At 31.2% G+C, this 23,524-nt stretch overlaps 1 protein-coding gene and 2 long non-coding RNA genes across 3 annotated transcripts; 2 read left to right on the top strand and 1 right to left on the bottom strand.

Annotated features, from left to right (window-relative positions):
- Positions 1-5,152: 5,152 nt before the first annotated feature.
- LOC129900834 (uncharacterized) lies at positions 5,153-7,047 on the bottom strand. Its single transcript, XR_008769705.1, has 2 exons — positions 6,545-7,047; positions 5,153-5,455 (listed from the first exon to the last, which is right to left on the bottom strand). It is a non-coding gene; the product is annotated as an uncharacterized LOC129900834 (long non-coding RNA).
- A 7,653-nt stretch (positions 7,048-14,700) lies between these two features.
- LOC129899118 (putative calcium-binding protein CML19) lies at positions 14,701-15,771 on the top strand. The gene has a single exon (XM_055973941.1). The coding sequence runs from the start codon at positions 14,743-14,745 to the stop codon at positions 15,325-15,327; it is 585 nt and encodes a 194-aa protein (XP_055829916.1). The 5' UTR covers positions 14,701-14,742; the 3' UTR covers positions 15,328-15,771.
- Positions 15,772-19,328: 3,557 nt separating this feature from the next.
- LOC129899121 (uncharacterized) lies at positions 19,329-21,715 on the top strand. The gene is made up of 4 exons (XR_008769477.1): positions 19,329-19,495; positions 20,393-20,434; positions 20,999-21,058; positions 21,211-21,715. It is a non-coding gene; the product is annotated as an uncharacterized LOC129899121 (long non-coding RNA).
- Positions 21,716-23,524: the final 1,809 nt, after the last annotated feature.

Raw genomic sequence — 23,524 nt, 5'->3', positions numbered from 1 at the left:
CGATTGAATGTTTATAAAAATCTCAATTTTACGAGATTTATTATCCTCAATATTTTCAAAATGAATTACTACACTCTAGTTGGATGGTTGTTATATATAGTTTCATATTATATTATATTATATTGTATTGTATTGTATTGTATCGTACTAATAAACGCAGTATTTGGATATGTTATATTATTCTCTATCATTACATAATGTTACACATCAACAATCTTAATGATAAACATACTAGAAAAATATGGTGCGGGTAGAACTATTATAAAAGGATAAATCAAAGGATGAAATCAAATTATTAAAATACTATAGTAATGAAGCGATCACACTAAAGCGGTCATTATATAAAATAGGACTTTTCATCGTTATCTAATAATAAATTTAAACAATACAATACAATAAAATTTAAATAATAATCAAAACAAATATTATATATATTTAAACTAACAATTCTATAAATATGTGATTAGTAAGGATACTAAAGATTCACCAATTAAAAGAAAATGACTATAATAACGTGCAGTTGAATAAATTGAAAAAAGAAATTAAAAAAATTACGGATTTAGTTCAACAATAGAATTTGGATTTATTTAACAGCTCATTTGTGGCATAGCGATAATTGAGATAAGTGTTAAAAATACATTTGAATTATCATTTTTTTTTTGAGTTTCATACATAACCTATTGAAAGTGTGAATTTCATACCTAAACAATCATTTATTAATTTGAGAAACACACATCTCTCTTTAATTTCACTCTCATCATATTGTGTGTACTACACTTTCTCTTTCATTTTAAAAAATTTATCACATTACACTCCACATGAATAAAACATTCCACCTTAACAAAAATTAAATAAATTATTAGAATTAGTTTAAATTGATGATTAAAGGATTACTATCTCCCGTCCAAAAAAATTATAAAATAAAATATAAAATTATTTTTGTTACCTCACTCCACAACTTTTTCTCATCATATCCCCACCCCCCACCCCACTTTTTCGTTTTATTTTTATTTATTAATTTTTTTTTATAAAAATTTTAAAAAAAATTCTTACTTCATCTCCCTGCCTCCCCCCCTCAAATAATAATTTAGATATTTTTTTAAAATTTTTTTACCCCGCCTCACCTAACCCTCCGCTTTTATTTTTTTTCCGTTTTGTATTAGATATATACATATGATTTTAGGAAAGTATTTCATACCTGCCGCAAGACTTTTCTTAAAATAAAAAATTTATTTCTGTTATATTCGGTACGCAAGTAGGAAAAAATATTTTTCTAAAAATATATGTACATATCTAACACAAAATGAGAAAAATATAAAAAATATATATATAAATTAAGAGCGGAGGGTTAGATGGGGTAGGTATAATTTTATTTTTAAGAAAAATAAGAATACTAACATTTTCTAGGAAGGAGTGGGGGAAGGGGTGAAATATGAATTTTTTTTATAGTATTTTATAAAAAAAATAAAAGGACGGGGATTGTGTGAGGGGGTGGTGGATGTGGTGGAGTGCGTGAGCAAAATATTTTAAATTTTATTTTTTACAAAAATAAATTCTTTTTTCAAAAAGTAATTTCTTTTATAAAAAAATATTTTTTTTTCTTTTATTGGGGGTAGAAATACTTTAGCCTTTAAATTTTAACTAATATTAATAGTTTATTTAATTTTTGTCAAAGTGAAATATTTTATCCATGTGAAATTTCATGTGACAAGGTTTTTTTCAAAAAATAAAAAGAGTAGAGAGAATATATTACACACACCACTGAGTGTGTTTCTCAAACTATAAACTATAAAAAATGCTTATATTTAAAACAGGCCTTAAACATTTATATGCTATAAATTATGGTAAAATTCTAAAATTAATTTATTTTTGAATATAAAAATATGACATTCTAGTTAGAATAAATTAAAAAAAGTATGACACATAAATTAAAATAAAAATAGTAATACATATTCTCACCTTAATTTTTCAAATAACTTAGTATAGTTTGATTTAAATATCTATCTAAAGTAGATTCCTACCAAAGTGTTACTAGTTCTCTCCTATATCCAAAAGGAACATAATTAGAAGTGGAGCTAGGTAGAGAAGCATGGATTTCTTCAAACTTTTGTTGAAGAAAAATTACATTATTGCAATGAAAATAAACTAAATATATCAAGTGAGATAGAGAGAATATGAAGGAAGAAAGGAGAAACAAAAGTGAAACTATGTATGTTCTCTCGTATGATGTGTTTTATTTGTATCTATGTCTATGCCTATATATAGGCAGAAAGAGGAAGATAGTGGGACAAAGAAAAATGAATACCAAGTGGGCAAATTGCCCACTTTTCAGTGGGCCCCACTTGGGACAAGGACATCCATACACAATTTAACACTCCCCCTTGGATGTCTAAAAATATTTTAGAAAATAAATAAATATAAATAGTTATTCTGAACCTCCATAGATGTTGTGCCTCGTTAAAACCTTACTTAGGAAAAATCCAGTGAAAAAAAACCTAGTGAAGAAAAAAGAGTACACACATATGGTAATACGCCTTGAATGATGCCTCGTTAAAAACCTTATAAGGAAAACTCAGTGGAACAAAACCTTGGTTAAGGAAAAAAGAGTGCAGCGTGCATTTTACTCCCCCTGATGAAAACTTCATTTGATATTTTGGAGACAACGCATTCCAACCTTATATCTTAATTTATCAAAAGTTGATGTTGTTAATACCTTTGTGAATAAATCTGCAAGATTATCACTTGAACGAACTTGTTGTACATAAATATCACCATTCTTTTGCAGATCATGTGTGAAGAATAATTTTGGTAAAATATGTTTCGTTCTGTCTTCTTTTATGAAGCCACATTTTAATTGAGCTATACACGCGGCATTGTCTTCAAATATAATTGTGGGTACTTTAACATTATTTTCCAGACCACATCTTTCTTTGATGAACTGTATCATCGATCCCAACCACACACATTCTCTACTTGCTTCATGAATTGCTATTATTTCAGCATGATTTGAAGAAGTAGCAACAATGGACTGTTTTGTAGATCGCCATGATATAGCAGTTCCTCCGTGTGTAAATAGATAGCCTGTCTAAGATTGAGCTTTATGTGGGTCTGATAAATAACATACATCTGCATAACCAATAAGGTCTGCGCAACCTTTGTTAGTATAAAACAAACTCATATCAATAGTACCCTTCAGGTATCGCAAAATATATTTGATACCGTTCCAATGCCTTCGCGTTGGGGATGAACTATACCTTGCTAGCAAATTAACAGAAAATGTTATATCAGGTATAGTTGCGTTAGCAAGATACATAAGTGCACCAATAGCACTAAGATATGATACTTCAGGACCAAGAATTTCTCCATCCTCTCCTGGAGGTCGAAATTGATCTTTTTCCACTTCAAGTGATCGAACAACCATTGGAGTACTTAATGGATGTGCTTTGTCCATGTAAAATCTTTTTTAAGTTTTTCTCAGTGTAGGCAGATTGATGAACAAAAACCCCGTCTGCTAAATATTCAATTTGCAGACCTAGACAAAGTTTTATCTTTCCAAGGTCTTTCATTTCAAATTCTTTCTTTAGATATTCAATTGCCTTTTGGACCTCTTCAGGGGTTCTAATGAGATTTATGTCATCAACATAAACGGCGAGTATGACAAACTTTGATTCCGTTTTCTTAATAAAAACACATGGATAAATAACATCATTAATATAGCCTTCATTTATTAAGTACTCACTTAGGCGATTATACCACATGCGCCCTGATTGTTTCAGACCATATAATGATCTTTGCAGTTTTATTGAGTACATCTCTAGAGATTTATTACATGCTTCAAGCAATTTTAATCCTTCTGGGATTTTCATGTAAATTTCATTATCAAATGAACCATAAAGGTAAGCTGTAACTACATCCATTAGGTGTATTTCAAGATTTTTATGTACAGCTAAACTGATGAGATATCGAAATGTTATTCCATCCATAACAGGTGAATATGTTTCTTCATAGTTGACTCCCGGTCTTTGAGAGAATCCTTGTGCAACAAGGCGTGCCTTATATCTTACAATTTCATTTCTCTCATTTCGTTTTCTAACAAAAACCCATTTATAGCCAACTGGTTTTACACCTTCAGGGGTTTGGACTACAGGTCCAAAAACCTCACGTTTAGCAAGTGAGTCTAATTCTGATTGAATTGCCTTTTGCCATTCTGGCCAATCACATCTACATCGACATTCTTCGATGGATTTAGGCTCAAGACTTTCACTATCTTGCATGAGGTTAAGTGCAACATTATATGCAAAAACATTGTCAACCGTGATTTTAGATCGATCTAAATTTATCTCATCACCGAAAGAATTTATTAAAAGTTCTTCATTTACTTGAGTTTCGGGTTCACTGATTTCTTCAGGAATATCAGGATTACTCAAATCTTGACCTTCTTCAGGAGGTTCTATTGTAGTATCATCTTTATTATTTCTCACGCTTCTCTTTCTAGGATTTTTATCCTTTGAACCCAACGGTCTACCATGCTTCTGGCGTGTTTGGGATTCAAAAGCTATGATACTTGTAGATGGTCCTTTTGGGACATCAATCCGGATAGATATATTCACTGCAGGGATATGTGACTTAGTTATTCGTTTCAAATCAGTAAATGCATCTGGCATTTGATTTGCTATTTTCTGCAAATGGATGATCTTCTGGACCTCCTGTTCACATGTGCGGATACGTGGATCAAAATGTGATAGTGATGAAATTTTTCACGCAATTTCTTTTTCTTTTTCGGGTTCCTTTTTCTCTCCCCCTAATGGCGGGGAAATTATTTCATCAAACCGACAATCTGCAAATCGAGCAGTGAATAAGTCTCCAGTCAACGGTTCAAGGTATCGAATTATGGAGGGTGAGTCAAACCCAACATCTATGCCCAACCTTCATTGAGAGCCCATTTTTGTACGTTGTGGTGGTGCTACAGGCACATATACCGCACAACCAAAAAATTTTAAATGGGCTATATTTGGCTCATGCCCAAATACTAATTGCGACGGAGAGTATTTATATCACGATCCAACCCCGTAGGCCGTGACTGGTGCCCGAGTTGGGCACCCAAACGTAGCCTTATCCCAAATTAACATTTTAATCGAATAAACATAGGTAGTGATTAGAAAAGATTGCTAAATAGATCACAAAAATAGATGTAGGCACGAGGGCTGATAGGCCGTCACGAAACACACACAACCCAAAACATATATACAAAACCCACAACATAACTCTGTCTACAGACCTCTACAGATGATAGCATAGTAATATGACGGGACAGGGCCCCGTCGTACCCCTGACCAACATATCTAAATATACAGAGATAAAGTCAGTACCAAAATACAAGCTCCGAACAAAGGATCACTGTCAACGACGCAGCAAATATCCTAAACAGGTGGATCAGCAAATTGAACTTCGGTACCTGCAGGCATGTAACGCAGCCCCCGAAGAAAGGGGGTCAGTACAAAAAATGTACCGAATATGTAAAGCATGAACTGTAATAAATAAAACCATAATCTGAATAGTAGGTGCAGAAAATGAAATAAATGTTCAGAATTTCAAAATGCTTATCATAATCACAAATCATATATGCAAAGACATATGCCATATCCGGCCCCATTTCGTGGGACTCGGTGAACAAAACTTGGTCGCCCTCCCATCATTGGCACCACAACACATCATAACATCAGAGTAGGGAATGTCTCCATAACAGATTACATCAGATCAGATGGCCATATCAAATCATATCAAATCATATCATATGTGTACATGGCACAACATAACTAAGTGGCATAACATACACCACCCCATGTACATGGTGTACCTGCCCCTTCACATTGGGGCACGGTGAATAATGCAAAGAAATACGCTTGATAACATACCCTGGCCCAGGCTCAGTGAAAGAGTGGTTACAGTATGCACGAGTAGAGTAGTGAGAGACTAAATGCAATTTAAAATACAAAATATTTATACAGACTTGATAGCATAATTTTGATAACAAATCATATATAAAAATACTTGAATAATAATAATAGTGTAAGTCTTTTCAATGTCCCGATAGTCTATGTCAAAATAATTTTCTGAAATTATTTCCATATTTCAGAATATATTATGGGACTTAACGAAATAATTAATCATATGATATTTGGAAGAGGAGCAAAGAGTTTCCTTTAAATTCTAACTAATATAAGTCAAACGGAGTAACAAAGAAAAAAAAATCGAAATAGTGGGGCCCACCTCGGACAAATGAGGTGGCGTATCGAAATTATAGGTGTTAACATTCATAACATTATTTATAAGAGTTTCAAGATAGTCGGGGCCTATTTGTGCAAATTCTAGAGGTTTAGACAATTTTTCAAAAATATTCATAAATACTTAATTCAATTCTACTGAATAGAAAAGGGTCAAATTTAGGTGTTGATTCCGAAGAGTAGAGTTATCCCCGAGGCTCGTATCCAAACCTATTATACCTAAGACATGCCAATAGAAGAAAAGGTAAAGTTTTACATACCTTATCGACCTTTTACGGTTGTCCAAATTCAATTCCCGTTTCCTCCAAAATCTACAATTGATCACATTTACCAATTACTATTCATAAAACTTTAAGAATCCAATCTTAACCAATACTTGCCTACAAAAATTTCGACAGCATCTCCCCTATATATATGACAACCCCGAGATTTCAACTCGGCCACAATATCAACAAGTATGCCAACAACAACACCAATACCATCAACAATCAATTTAAAATGCATCATAACATAAATTGGTTTCTTTTCCAAATAGTGCAACAACTTTCAACCCAACTTTGCATTTCCAAATAAATATGAATATTTCGTGTTCTAATTAATTTCAACTCATTCCAACATAAGTGAAAAATATTCCAAGTAAACTATCCAATATTCATCAATTCCATATTTCACCCAAAAATTCCATAAATGCAACAAAACTATTATAATTCATTTTCTTCTTTCAACTTCATAATCAACATCAACAATCCACACTTTTAACAACTTTACTTCCATAATATTATAAAATCATACTAAAAATACATAATTCTCTACAATCCATTCAATACCAACTTAACCCATTTAAGCTTCACTTATATTATAAGAATCATAACACAACTAACAAACTATACAAACTTAATTTTTTTTTCCATTTCATCACCTACCCATATTTTCAACTTCAAATAAATTCATTCAACTTCCAATTCCAACATAAAATTTTTACCATAACTATTACTCCATAACTACTACTAAAATACTACAAAAAAATTTAATTCATTTTGCCCCCACAATCTTCATATACATGGATTTATACATATGTAAAATCCACCATGCAAACTTTCATATTTCCATAAATTCTACACATCTCTACATACTACAACATCAACAAACTTCATAACACAAAGAAATTGGATTAATTCTTACCTTTTCCTTCTAACTTCTTCACTTAATCAAAGCTCCAAATCAATCAAACAAGCCTTCTATCTTCCAAAATAAATTTACCATGTTATAGAGGACCCTTGATTTAGTGGAAATATCAAGAAATTATAATTTTAGGGATGAAATTTCAAGGAGTTATTTTTTTCTTACCTTGGCTGAAACTCTCTTCTTTTTTCCTTAGAATTTTTGCTCTTCTAACTTCTTCCAATTATCTTGAAAGTTCTAGGAGTTGGAAGATATCATAGGTGAAATTACCATTTTGCCCCTCACCTTTTATAATATTTCCAAGTTGAAATTCCAATTTTGCCCTTAACCTTTTACAGTATTTCCACATGTGAAATTCCAATTTTGTCCTTAACCCTTTTATAGTATTTCCATATGTGAAATTCCAATTTTACCCTTAAACTTTTCCAATATTTCCACATCCCAATTTAGTCATAAGAATTATGTATCCAACAAAATCAAACATAGCCTTGCCCTTGACTTGTTACCGTTATCCCAAAAATATCCTATTGTGAAAAAAAAATAAAAAAAATATGGGATATAACAATTTATTATAATGTGTCAGTCTGAGACGTACAAGTGCTGCTGCATGTAAGATAGCATGACCCCAAACAGTAATTGACAATTTTGTTTTCATTAGTAGAGGTCTTGCTATCAATTGTAGGCGCTTTATAAATGACACTGCAAGGCCATTTTGAGTATGAACATGAGCAACAGGATATTCAATTTTTATCCCAATTGATAAGCAATAATCATTAAATGCTTGGGATGTAAATTCTCCAACATTATCAAGGCGAATGGTCTTAATTGGATAATCTGTGAATTACGCTATCAATGTTATTATTTGTGCTAACAACTTCGCAAATGCCAGGTTGCGAGATGATAACAGGCACACATGAGACCATCTAGATGATGCATCTATTAGGACCATAAAATATCTAAACAATCCACTAGGTGGATGAATAGGTCCACATATATCTCCATGTATACGCTCTAAAAAGCCAGGAGATTCGATGCCAACCTTCAGGATCGATGGTCTGGCAATTAATTTGCCTTGATAACAAGCAGCACATGAAAATTCATCATTTGTAAGAATCTTTTAGTTCTTTAACGGATGTCCAGTTGAATTTTTAAGAATTCGTCTCATAGTTATTGATCCAGGATGACCTATTCGATCATGCCATAGCACAAATGTATTTGGATCAGTAAACTTCTGGTTTACGATCATATGTGCTTCAATTGCACTAATTTTTGCATAATATAGGCCAGATGACAGAATTGGTAATTTTTCCAAAATATATTTCTGGCCTGAGACACTCTTGGTTATACCAAGATATTCAATATTCATTTCATTTAGTGTCTCAACATGATATCCATTTCTGCGGATATCTTTAAAACTTAACAAGTTTCTTGGGGATTTAGAAGAAAATAGTGCATCTTCTATAACAATTTTTGTCCCCTTAGGCAGAATTATAGTAGCTCTTCCGGAGCCTTCTATAATTTTTGAATTACCAGATATTGTATTAACATTAGCTTTTCTTTTAAGCAAATTAGAAAAATATTTCTCGTCTTTAAAAATAGCATGAGTTGTTCCACTATCAATTACACAAATATCCTCTTAATTTTTCATTGATCCAAATAAGATTTGAGGCATTTTCATATTTTTTTAATAAGAAATAAAATACGTATTAACACATGGTATATTACATAAATTTTATTTATTTATATTGACTAGGAAAATACAAACATCATATTTAATACAGATAAAAAGAAATATATTTACATATTATTAGTCTTATCAATATTCATATTTTCATTTGGAAAATTAAAGAAATCAGCTACATCCAAATGCATGGGTTCAATATTATCTTCAGAGATAAAATTCGTCTCTGAATTATTTTTTGCCCTTTTTAGAGATGCCTGATATAGCTGAACAAGGCGCTTTAATGACCGGCAAATCCGCGACCAGTGCCCCACACCTCCACATCTATGACATATTGTTTCTGAATTTTTTTTGGGTAAAGCTTCTGGCTTTTTACCCTGCCTTTTATATTGCTGTCATTTCTCGGTGTCAGCCGAGTATCATGATTAAAATTTCTTCTTTGACCACGATCACGACCACGATTGGGGCCATGACCTCTTTCTCATTGGTTAGAATTTGCCTGATTCACTTCAGGGAGTGACAAAGAACCAACTGGTCGACTATCATGATTTTTCATTAATAGTTCATTATGTCTTTCAACAATAAGAAGGTGAGAAAGTAATTCAGAATATTTTTTAAATTCTTTTTTGCGATATTGCTGCTGCAGGAGCATATTCGCGGGTGGAAATGTGGAGTATGTCTTTTCAAGTTTATCTTGCTCAGTGATCTCTTCTCCGCATAAATTTAACTGAGCTATAATTCTAAACAGAGCAGAATTATATTCAGTTATATTTTTGAAATCCATTAATCTCAGATTTAGCCAATCATGACGAGCTTGTGGAAGCATGACCAACTTCAGGTGGTCATATCTTTCTTTTAAATTTTTCCACAATTTAAGGGAGTCTTTTAATGTGAGATATTGTAATTTTAGCCTCGTCAAGATGGTGATGGAGAAATATCATTGCTTTAACACGGTCTTGATTGGATGCCATATTGTCATCTTTAATGGTGTCTGCCAGACCTATTGATTCTAAATGAATTTCGGCATCAAGTGCCCATGATGAGTAGCCTTTTCCAGAGATATCAAGAGCAGTAAATTCAATTTTTGAAATATTTGTCATTTTATGAAAATAAATTTAAATAAAACTCTTACCACTTTTGTTACCTTGAATAAATAGCAGAGCTTCGTGCTGATAACGTGTAATGAAAATAAACTAAATATATCAAGTGAGACAGACAAAATATGAAGGAAGAAAGGAGAAACAAAAGTGAAACTATGTATGTTCTCTCGTATGATGTATTTTATTTGTATCTATGTCTATGCCTATATATAGGCAGAAAGAGGAAGATAGTGGGACAAAGAAAAATGAATACCAAGTGGGCAAATTGCCCACTTTTCAGTGGGCCCCACTTGGGACAAGGACATCCATACACAATTTAACAATTATAAATTATTTTTAGTTAAAATTATTATCAACGTATATATAGTATATGGTCCTTTCTTGTTCTGCTTCCTTATAGAAATTGAATCTATAGTCATTAATCTGACAACCCCGGACACTTGTTAATAGTAGAATTTTCATATACTCCCTATTTGGTAAAAATCGATTCTTTGACTTCAAAATTGTTTGGTCGCATAAAATTTAGTAAAGTTTTTAAAAATCACGTAGTTCAAAGAATTAATTATTATTTATTCCTATCTTTTTAATATTACATAAATTCCTTTTTTAATATTATATAAAATCTAAGCATTTTGTTATGTTATGTTACATAAATCTCTATTTTGGCAACCTTGCTTTGTCATCTTCTTGTCATCCATATTAATTTATAGTTTTTATTGACTTAAAACATAATTTTTACTAGCCAATCCAATCTGATTTTCGAAACTATCTTGACTTTCGAAACTTTCTTGAAGTGTAAAATAGATGGGAGTTTGTCTATTTCTCCTTTGGGACTCCAATGGAATCTCCATGACTCAAACTTTTGTCCTGGTATTTAATTTCAAGTTGAAAAACTCTTTTTCTTCTTATTCACGTTATAATGTCGGATTAATATAAAATTTAAAAATAAATATAACTGTTGATTGAAACATAAATTAAATAATTAATCCAATAAAGAAGAAAAACTGCTGCAACGTATAAATATAGTATAAATTATGTATATGGATATATTACATCTCTTATACATTATATATACATATTATACATTATTTATACAATATCAATATATCACATATGCCATCATTTTTGTTGAATTTCTTTTGTCACCTATACAGTTGCGTAAGAAGTCATTTTTAAAATTACTAGATTACAATTAAATGTAAACATGTATGTATGGTAAGAGAGTCGTCGAATCCCGTTCAGAAAAGATCTGTGCGATTATATATTACATTAGGCACCTTGAAAAATAAAATGTTGATTGAATTGAAGTTGTTGTTTTGCTTAATTTGTGACCTAGGTTCAAATTTTATATTTGCCACATTACGTGGATTATTTTTTTTTCCTTCCCTCACCCAAATCACTTCTCTCTCCACACTATAAATAACAAAACTTAACAACCCTTCATCCAAATCATTTGTAATTCCATGCTATAAAGAACAAAACTTAACAACCCATCATCAAATTAAACTTCATATACACCCAACTTCTTATGCCACCTGTTTGCCATGGTATCAACCATGGGCAGAGCCAACTCAGGCGAAGGGTGGTCCGGTGTATATTCTTCACTAAAAATTTATGTGGTGTATAAATATTAAATGTTAGTTATTATGAATGTATATTTAATTTTATACACTCTTAATACAATTAAAAAAAAATTGCATATTCTTTACCAAATTCCTAGCTTCGCCACTGTACCGCCATCACAAAAGTTCGGATGACATTTGACGGGACATAACAAGCTAAGCTATAGTGATACCCGCCCGTGAAAGTAAATTGTCCAAAATGACTCCTTACTAGACTTAGCATATATCCGTCTTTAAATCTTGAGTCCGTCGATGATTACAATAAGAGTAGTACCTCATATTCTGTCTGTCCCATTTTAATTGTTATGTATACTAAAAATAGTTGTCCCAAAATAGTTGTCAATTTAAATAATTAACAGAAAATTAATTATGTTTTTTCAACTTTACCCTTAGCATTAATTATTCTAGAATTAAGAGGCACATAGATGGATAAAGATCAAAGAATTAATAAGGGATATATTAGTTAAATAACGCTCCTAATTAATATATTTTTTAATAATTGTGCAAAATCTTATCATGAAAATTAAAACCCCAATGGAGGAAGTAATAAGTAAAGTAGAAATAAGGGTGCTACTACAAATTTACCAAAATTCAACTTTAATAGTGAAACCACATGTAAATCTAACTGATCAAAATATTACAACAATTGTCAATGGCTTTTAAACCCTTTACACACCTATGTGGAATAAAGCACACATTTCAATTTTCAAAGATTTTTTTTCCCTAAAACCCTAACATTTTTATTTAAAATAAAAATATAGGCTACAATCTAAACACATTTTCAACTTTCGACAAATTTATTATCTCAATAGATCTTTTCAAAGGATTGTTTGTCCAAACGGCTCTAGCCTTTAACAAATGGGAGACAAAAGAAACTTTATCTTTTTGGTATTTTGTCTTCAAAGTTGTTTAATTTACTGGGTGTGAATGGCAATGTGAACTATTAATAACAAAGTGCATTAGTTGAATACAGTTTATAAAACACATTGAGGGAATTGTGAACGAAATTAAAATCACATTCAATATTTGTGATTTATAAAACGCATTGCAAACTTCTGGTACAAGCTACCGAGTCAACATAGAATTTGTGATGAACCAATTAATATGATTTGTGATTAATTAATTCAAAAAGGGTTTTATTGAATGTAGTATAAAGTCGTTTTTTATCAGGATTTGCTTGCCACAAAGTTCTTTATTTGTAGCCTTGCAATCATAGTATTGATCAAACTTTGCTTAATTGTATCAAATACTTCTTGACTTTCTTTGATCACTTAGGAACTCAAATTCTTGAAAATAACATGTAAATTTATCAACTAATCCACTTATGGAAAAGAAAAAAACAATCAAGTAGATCAACAAATAAGTTACTTATGCATATGGAATTTGAGATGAAAGCTTCATAATCGCACCAGCTAGGTGATTTATCAAAGCTTCATAAAACGCATTCGTAGCATGCGATTTATGAAGCTTCTATAAATCGCTTTTGTCTCCCAACTAATTATTATGTTACTAGTTTATCTTCAAAGTTGTTTAATTTATTGTGTGTGCATTGCAATGTACACTTCATATTAATTTATGAATTGAATTAAAAAGGTTTGACAGAAAATGTGAAACAGAACAGGAATTCTACTATTTTAGATATTCATGCAATGTAAAACAAACTGGCCAGCTTTCTTTACAGGAAAGATATCAACATATCAAGGTTGACCAATATGGGTTGTGGTGCAGTGGTGGGACTGCTTCACCCTTAATCAGAAGTTTCGGATTCGAGCCTAGATATGAAAAAAATCATGTTCGGAGCGCTACGTCCGAATGCATGATCCGGATTTAGAATACAGAGCTCCATGAGCTCCGAACATCAGGTGAAAAATCAAAAAATAAAAAAACTTATCAAGGTTCAAACCCCCAACGTTCTTTTCGATAAAAAGTTTTTATTTTGTAATAAAAATATATTAAAGAAAGGAAGACCAAAAATTTAGACGAGGCTTACTTATATTTAAAAGCCTCCATGTCGCATGATGGCAATATTTTTATCAACATATATACGTCCTCCCATCCCCCATACTCAGAATCCTCCCACGTGGCAATAATATCATAATATACAACAATAACATACACGGGTACATTTGATATATTGAAAAAAATAATCCATACATTAATTTTGATTATCGTAATATTTTTTTTGGTGCACTTCTTCAATATCTGTATAACTTAGTCATATATATTCTATTTGATATAATACTATGTATAATTTATACATGACAAATCATGTTATCAGAATATGCTAGAGTTTCATGTATGCATTAACATGGTTAAGACATATTTGTACCTTAAAACTTTTTTCACATCCTTTTTTCTTGTTTTTATGGAGAATATTTTTATAAATAATATTTTTTTTAAAAAAAATTGTACGAAAATACTATTTTTAATACACTAAACAAAATAATATATAAAAAATGAGCTCATAATAATTAATGTCAACATAATTAATACTAACATCATTATTAATAACATTTTTAATATACCATATATATTCACATTATTCTCACCATATATATTCACATTATCATCATACTATCCATAAATATAATCCCATAAATATAATCTAACAATAATATCATAGAGATCTTCACCCACACTTTTCCTTTACTTTTGACTATTTTTTAATATAAAGAAAAGCCAACGAAAATGACACATTAATTTCTGCAGCCCAGCACGAAACTTCCGTACGCGCAAATCCCACGCAATACCGACTTTACAACCGCCATTTAACAACTTCCTATATAAATCCTATCCAATAACAATATTGTTTACCAAAAAAATAATAATCATATTCATAGCTGGAAAAAAAAAGTGCAGATTTTTCATATAGTATGTGCATGGAGACTACTATTTCTAATACGGTAAACAAGTCCGTTTTCTCAAAATTAAAGAACAAAATTTCATCGAAAAAGCCACCGATAGTAATCGACGATACTACTATTAGTCGTAATAATACTCTTTCCATGAGTATAATTACTACTGGTAGTAGTGAAAATAGCGAGCGATTGGAGAGGGTATTTACGTACTTTGATGAGGATGGAGATGGAAAAGTGTCGCCAGCGGAGCTACGGAAGTGCGTGAGGGCGGTAGGCGGTGATCTGACGACGGAGGAGGCGGAGATAGCGGTGAGGCTATCGGATTCGGACGGGGACGGAATGTTAGGGTTAGAGGATTTTAGTAAATTAATGGAATTAGGAGAAAAGGATGATAAAGAGAGTGAGTTGAGAGGAGCATTTGAGATGTATGAAATGGAAGGAAGTGGCCAAATTACCCCCAAGAGTTTGAAGAGGATGTTGAGTAGACTTGGTGAGTCTAAATCTATTGATAATTGCAAAGCTATGATTCAAAGATTTGATCTTGATGGTGATGGAGTTCTTAGCTTTGATGAGTTCAAAGTTATGATGAATAGTTCTTAAATTTTTTAAATTTAGAAGAAAATTAAGAACATCAAGTGTGTGTATATATATATGATTCTTTGATCTTTTCTTGGTTAAAGAGTTTCACGTCAGATGAAGAAAGAATGAGTTAAGTTAGGTCCAAATTTTATAACATGATAACAAAGCAAGATGCGTCACAAGATCTTGTTTGCCGATGTTAGGCCTTCTCATATTAATTTCCCAAGGATAGATGTCTGGCTATGTTTAGCTTTGGGTGTACTGAGGAGTCCACATCGTATGTTAAAGATCAGATGAGTGATCTCATTTTATAATTTTGGATAATAATATTTTCCTCATAAACTAGCTTTTGAGATTGAGTTAAACACAAGATTTATTTCTTTAACCTGGCTCAAATAATGTTGGTTGATATATTATATGTATGCATTATGTTGTTATCAAAATTTGCCACACATTAATTATAATTACTTTATTGTTATTGCTGATAATTTTATTTTATGCATATTGCATTTTATTAAGTACTTAAAAAGTAAAATAACTTGCAATTGAGTGCCAAAAAAAAGTTCTATTAGTTGTATCCTAAAAAAAAAACAGATGAATAGGCTAGATTAAGCTTTGCTTGAAAAACATTTATCTACCTCGATATTTACATTAATTCAATGAAGGCATAAAATGCATCTTTACATATATAGTTATCATTATACAATTTCTAATCGATTGGGTCATGTGGGGAATTAGCTTTGTCCGAGGTGGTGTTTTCTACTCATTACTTCATCAATAAAATATCAAAATTTAATCGAAAAAAAAAGTTATCATTATACAACTCACATATACTCAACCGTTATAAACTAATATGGTTTAGTGTAAATATAATATGGAATATATGTATGTTTTTGCCGTTTGTTTGAGGAATATTATTATCTAGAAGAATTGGTTTTTCAACATAGATATCGAACAGAAAACCAGTAATTTAAAAATGCAAATAAGAAAGTTCTTGGAAATTAAAGGGGTGCTAAAATTCTGTCCCTCTATTGGCACAAGTTGGCCGGCGTCTCTGTGCACTTTGACTGGAGAGAAAAAAAAATAGAGTTATTTTATAAAGGAAGGATTTGTTTTTTTAATTTATAGAAAATTAAAAATTAAAATAATTTCTAAAAATTAGTGTTAGATGGGCAAACATCCTTTCAATTTTTCAATGTTTGATTGGTTAGAATATTTGAAAAATAATTTTTCTAGAAAAATAAGATCCTTAAAAATGAGAAAAATGACTCTCAAGTGAAAATAAAGAAAATAAGTTGCATAAGAAAAATAATTTTCCAAATTTTTTGTCTCCTCCTACCCACCCAATCCCCCCAACCCTTGACCATCCCACCACCCCAATCCTATCCTACCTTTATAGTGTTTTTACTATATATAACATATAGATGCTTTTAGGATAATATTTTCTTAATTACTTATCAAACACTAAAAAATAAGTAAAAAATCTACTTATTTTTCAAGAAAATATTTCTAGAAAATCATTTTTCATAAAAAACATTTTCTTCGTACCAAACACATCGGAGCATTTTCTAGGAAATCATTAATTAACAAATGTTTGAACTTTACATTTGGCAAATCCAATTTCATCCTAGTTTTATTGTCTGAATATTATATCGGAAGAGAGAGGATGCGATTCACCAATCATTCATTCATAAATTTCAAAAAATCAATAGATCTTGTGAATGTTCACTCTTTGATTAGTAATTTACTGGCCACAATATATATAAATTCCAAAATAAATTTATTTTTTTAAAAAATTGCTTAAATATATTGTCCAAGTATTCAATAGGAATAAATCTTAAATAAGGTGTCAAAATAAAAGACGTGAAAATTTTTAGAGGTGCACTAGGACTTTAGACCCTTAAAATTCAAATGCATTAATCCCATCAATCTCATTACAATTGTAGGCACGAAAAAAAAAGGTTTGAAGATCAAAGAAGGCCAGAAACGAATCAGAACAAATCTGTACAAACTCAACATGTATTTAGCAAACAAGTGGCGCTGCTGCTACTGACTTTATATGCTTGGGCCTTGGCAACAAGTGCAATGATTATTAGTGGAATTTAATCTTCATTTCTGTTGTGTTACTAGTTGTATATTTTCATACGACTATCAGATTCGGACGGGGACGGGATGTTAGGGTTAGAGGATTTTAGTAAATTAATGGAATTAGGAGAAAAGGATGATAAAGAGAGTGAGTTGAGAGGAGCATTTGAGATCTATGAAATGGAACGAAGTGGCCAAATTACCCCTAAGAGTTTGAAGAGGATGTTGAGTAGACTTGGTGACTCTAAATCTATTGATAATTGCAAAGCTATGATTCAAAGATTTGATCTTGATGGTGATGGAGTTCTTAGCTTTGATGTGTTCAAAGTTATGATGAATAGTTCTTAAAATGAAGAATTTTTTAAATTTAGAAGAAAAATAATCACATCAAGTGTGTATATAGGTATATATAATTCCTTGTTGAAGAGTACCGCGTCAGATGAAAAAAAACAGAGTGAGTTAGGTCTAAGTTTATCAAAGTAAGATTCGTCACAATTCTTGTTTGCCGATGTTAGGCCTTTTCATATTAATTTGCCAAGGCCAGATGTCTAGCCATGTTTAGTTTTTGGCGTATGATGAGGTATTGAAGAGTCCTTATCGGATGATAAATCACTATCTATGCATGTATTTTCAGTCTGGATTGACGAATCTTTTGCTTCTCGGATGGTGTCGAACAATGATGCTTGCGTTGCGGGAGATGCCCGTCCGCAGGGTCCAGCCTAAGGATGGGTAATCTCCTTATTCTATTTTGGACAATTCTTTTTTCGTGAGCTAGTTTTTAGAGTTGAATTAAGCATAAAATTTTATTTTTTTAATGTGGTTCAAATAATGTTGATTATATATATACACACATTATGTTGTTATCAAGATTTGCCACACATTAATTATAATTACTTTGATTGTTGTTGCTGATAGTTTTTTTTTTTTTTTTTTTATGTATATGACTTTTTAATAAGCACTCAATCGTGGGCTGTCATCAAGTTCTCTCTCTCTCTCGTGCGTTGTTGTGTAGCCATTGAACTACAAGTCTAAATCTTTAATTCATGATGTTGAAATGTGACCATGGTTAGTGTAAAATTGTGAAGATATAAAGAGAACCTATTTAGTTGACCTTCATGTAAAAAGCCCTAACATTTATATTCGGCATATCTCAAAGTTTATGACTTTGAATTCCTGGTTTTTATAACATTTATATTTTTTTTTTAATTAATGATTTCAAGTTATTCAAGAGGTAGATTTTTTTTCTATCACTTAATTATTATTTTTTTAGTTTTTTTATCTTAAAAATATGTTGATACATATGAATGAAGGTCGATTTTTATTGTTCTATCTATTTGTAATACATATAGGTTCACATTTTTAATGTATCTAATTATTTTTGTTTCTTAAATTAATGTCTAATGCCTTCATTTCAACATTATGATACATTACATGTTATATTCCGTATTTTTGCTTCTTGGACTATTCGTGAGCTAACGGATATAAATTCAAGGATTTTTAATTTCAAATTTTAAAATGACATGATTTGTTATAAATGACTAGTTATATGGATAATTTATGTGAAGTAAAAGACATCTCAAGAAGTACCCTTGAGCCAAATATAAATAGAAGCCATCAAATATTTTTTTCCTTAAAGTCACGTTTCGGATAAGCTGACTTCGGGAGGCCATAAACCCTTTATAATTTGGTAATTTGGGAAAACCCTCAAAATGAAAGTTGTAGAAAATTTAAATATCTTTCCAACCATAGGTCGTGGGTCTAGAGATGACATCATAATAAGGAGATATGCATGTTTTAAGACAGAGGGGTCAAGCTGGATAGTAGATTCGGCCCAACCCGATTCTAACTCGGGTCAGGCCCAATAATCACATCCTTAAGGGATTTGTTTAAGTTTCTATCTTCATCCTCAAATGAGAAAACATCCATAAATTTCTAGAGAGAGAGAGAGAGGAAGTTCTTGAGAGAAAATCCCAATCCGATCAAAATTCGAGTTCCGAAATCCGAAGCTCATGAAGAGAAAATTGTTGTACGTCGCGTTGGCTTCAATTTGAGCTAGATATCAGCCAATAAGGAGAAGATTTAGTTTGTTTGCTGCACACTTGAGGTAATATTAAAGTTCCTTTTTTATTGTTTACAAGTTTAGTTAGAGTTTTAACGGATTAGAACGGAGAAAATAGCGTTATAAATTAGTTTGGTGATTTGTTGAGATTTATGGGTTAAAGGGTTGTTTTAGGTAGCTTAAATGGATGGAATTAGCTTAGTAATGATGTATAATAATGGTTGATATTGCTTGGATGTTGTTGATGAGTTGTTGTTCTTGAATTTGGAGGAAAAAGGTGTATGAAGATTGTGAGGGTTCAAATCCGTTTTTGGGATTGTGTAGCTGGTAGTAAATCTGGAATATCTAATTGTGTAGACCTTTGATTTTAGATATTAAACATGTTTTGGAAAGATAATACACGTACCTACAACTCTTATGTTTATATTGTAGTCTATATATTCTGTTATTATGTCGAAAAAAGGGGATGAATCATGAGAAAAATTCTGTCCAGATTCTGGATTGAAAAATCTCTCATGTATAGCTGTTAGTGTTTTGATGATATCTTTTTGTACAAAATGAGTTTTGAATTGATTTCTTTTGAGTTAAAAACTTAAGACATAGATCTAAAAGTTTTATGAAGGTCATTAAGTCCAGTTTTACCGTTTTCAATTTCAAAATGTGGACACAACTTGAGGTACTCGATTTTCCGAACTTACTATTTTGGGTAACATAATTCGGGTGGCAACATTCTAGGCTTATTGTCAATAATAAATTTTGTTTTATGTCAATATTTTGGATTGTTGATATTACTTGATGATTATATGGCTGATTTGAAAGTGGAAAAAGTGAGCGGTATAAGGGAGGTGCTGTCCAATTTTTTTTTAGAAATAACCTACTAACGGTAGAGTACGTTTTATTCATGTCCATAGCTTAACCATAGTGCTTAACGTTTTAATATAGGTTGAGAAAATATTGGGCAACATATTCGTATAAACACTAAAGGTATGTAAATCTAACCTTTGTTTCTTTTGGCATGATCTTATGAAATAAATGGACGACGAATGTTTAAAATTCCAACGAAGCTCTTATTCTTAGATATACTAGGATGGCGAATGTTCTTAATTTTCAGAATTTATATCGTTATGTATTGACTCATATGTATGATTCCAGCCATCCAAGTTGGTATAAGTCGTATTTTAGTATAAATAATACTTCTGTATAATTCATATTTGGAATAATTTATAATGTCAATCGGAGGTTACTTGAAATGAATATTGTCTTGATTTTCAAATGATTTTTCATTTGAATTATTCTATTGAGTCTCAAATGATGATTTAAATGCATATGGTTACTCACTACTCTACTCGTGCATGCCTTAATGTATCTTTCACTGAGTCCCGGACCGGGTATGTATTCGTGCACAGTTTCACTGCATTATTCACCGAGTCCCTCACTAGAGGGCCGGGTACGATATATATATATGATGATATGGTATGATGACATGGTGATATGATGATGGTGCCGAGATCCATGATGGGCTGAATATGATATACATGTATATGACAGATTCACCGAGTTCATAATGGGCCGGATATGATATATGATATGATCATGCATAAGGCACAGGTACAATGATTTCTTGATTATCGGTATTATACTTGTCTCCTGATTGCCTATTTCAAATGTGAACTCCTTTATGGTATTTTATGCTTTATATACTCAGTACATATATCGTACTGACCCTCCTCTCTTCGGGGGGCTGCGTTTCATGCCCGCAGGTACAAATATTAATTTCGGGGATCCGCCAACTTAGAATTTTCACTCAGTTATTTTGGAAGTGCTCTATTGTCCCGGAGCCTAGAATTTCGATATAGATATTTTGATGTATATATTTATTTATCCATGGGTATGGCGGGGTCCTGTCCCGTCATATGTTACTGTTGATATTCTTAGAGGTCTGTAGACATATATGTGGGTGGTATATAGATGTTGTCCGGTGTACTAGTATGGCTTATGTTTTTGGACATTTACATTCGGAGTGGAAGCATTGTCGGCTTACGTATTATGTTATCGTATTTTTGACAATTAAGATTCCCCACGAGATAGGTGATTTTGGTAATATATAAGTGACAGTTTGAGACGATGTGCTGCCCATATAAATCCTGTATCATGTTTAATTGCCGATTGACTATAGATAATAGGTATGTATATGAGTGTCCAATTCGGACACTAGTCATGGCCCACGGGGTTAGGTCGTGACATTACATTTGAATTGTATTTTTGAGATGGATAGATTTATCATGATACATTACTATTTGTGTACCTTGTTTGAATTCTTATGTACAATATTTCTACTAGATACATTAAATAGGTAATTGTTGTCCATAAGATGTTATATTTGAAATAGATACTGATAGTCGTTATGTATCAGATACATTTATTATAAATTCAAATTTATGTATCATGTCCAGAACTCAATATGTATCAGAAAAAGATTAACAACAAAAAATCAAAAAAAAAATCAATCAGTTGTTCTATCAACGTTCTGTCATATACATAACTATGAATATGATACAAACTGATATTGTTATAAAAACATTAGTGTTTATATATCAACAATTATATTTGATAATGTCTATAGATACATAGCCTTCTAGTTGAATAAGTTAAGATGTATGTATCTGGTAGTAAAAAATAACGAAATTTGTAACAATTATGTATCAAATAAATAACTATGAACATGATACATACTAATCTGTGTTTTAATAAATTAAGGTTATGTATCAAAACTAATATTTGAACACAATATATTGTGCATGATAAAAATGTAATGTATCATAATATTGAAACAAAGGCATGATACATTAATTTAAGAAAGAAAACAACTAGATACATTAAAAATCTAAATCTATATATATCACAAAAAGATGAACAACAAAAATTACAAAAAAATAATCAACAATCTGATTTGTTGAAAACAAAAAAACATGATGACAAAATTCTTTTACACATTCTTCTTTGCTCTGTACCAACTGCTGTAAGTTTTTTAACTTTCAACAATGATGTCATCTATGGATCTTGACTCAAAGCCCTTATCGAAGCCACCACCAACTCCCGTATTTTGACCAACAACAATTTCATCACTTTTATATCGTTCATACCTCACCTTACTTTTTCAGATTTTGGAATATCTCAACAAGATCGACGGGTTCATGTTGTATCAATACAATTTGTCGACAATTTTGATTCAAAAATTGAGAGTTTTTTTGGAAGAATGGGAAGAAGAATTTTGAATTTTGAATTGTACTAGCATGCTTCAATTTGCCAGGGATTAAATCACATTGCCAATAACGTTTTTCCATAATTTATGCTTTTTTTATTTACTTTTTCCTTTTTAAACGTAACAAAATATTCAATTAACAGATCTTTCATTAATTTTCCTTTTTTATCGCAACAGCATTAAAGGCATCACTATGTATCAAGAAAGATGACTTATGTATCCGGTTTTCTCAAAAAATAAGAGATTTTTATAATTTTTTTAAAAAATAAGAATATGATGTAATTAACTCTCAACACTATGTGATTTACATAAGTTATACATTTCCAAGAACTTTCTTATTTGCATTCTTTTGTTTATGTCAGTGAACTTGACGCCATTAATAAATAAGCAATATCCATGGTGATGGGATGATCCGGATCCTTTCACCATTAATCAAAGATTATGAGTTTTAGTTTCAGAAATGAAAAAAATAAAATTGAGAGCAAAATAGATCCTATTATACATGAATTTAAATTTAATCCGACCTCAATATGAATACTAAACCCCGAATGGAACATCAATAAACAAAAGAATGCAAATAAGAAAGTTCTTTTGAAATCAAACGGGTGCTAAAATTCTCTCCCTCTATTGGCACAAATAGCAGGTAGGTTGGCGTCTCTATGCACTTTGACTTTAGGGGAAATCTTTTCTTGAGTCATTTTATAAAGGCACTATATGTTTTTTTCCTTTATACTGTAGAAAACAAAAAACTAAAATAATTTCATATAATTATTTGTTAGATGGGCAAACATCCTTTTATTTTTAATTAACAA

This window comes from Solanum dulcamara, chromosome 8 (assembly GCF_947179165.1).
Source record: "Solanum dulcamara chromosome 8, daSolDulc1.2, whole genome shotgun sequence".
NCBI classification, from domain to species: domain Eukaryota; kingdom Viridiplantae; phylum Streptophyta; class Magnoliopsida; order Solanales; family Solanaceae; genus Solanum; species Solanum dulcamara.
This window is presented reverse-complemented; position numbering and strand designations above follow the sequence as displayed.

Bases quoted from the DNA above. Each gene is read 5' to 3' on its own strand.
- LOC129899118 (XM_055973941.1), top strand. From the start codon at position 14,743: ATGTGCATGGAGACTACTATTTCTAATACGGTAAACAAGTCCGTTTTC.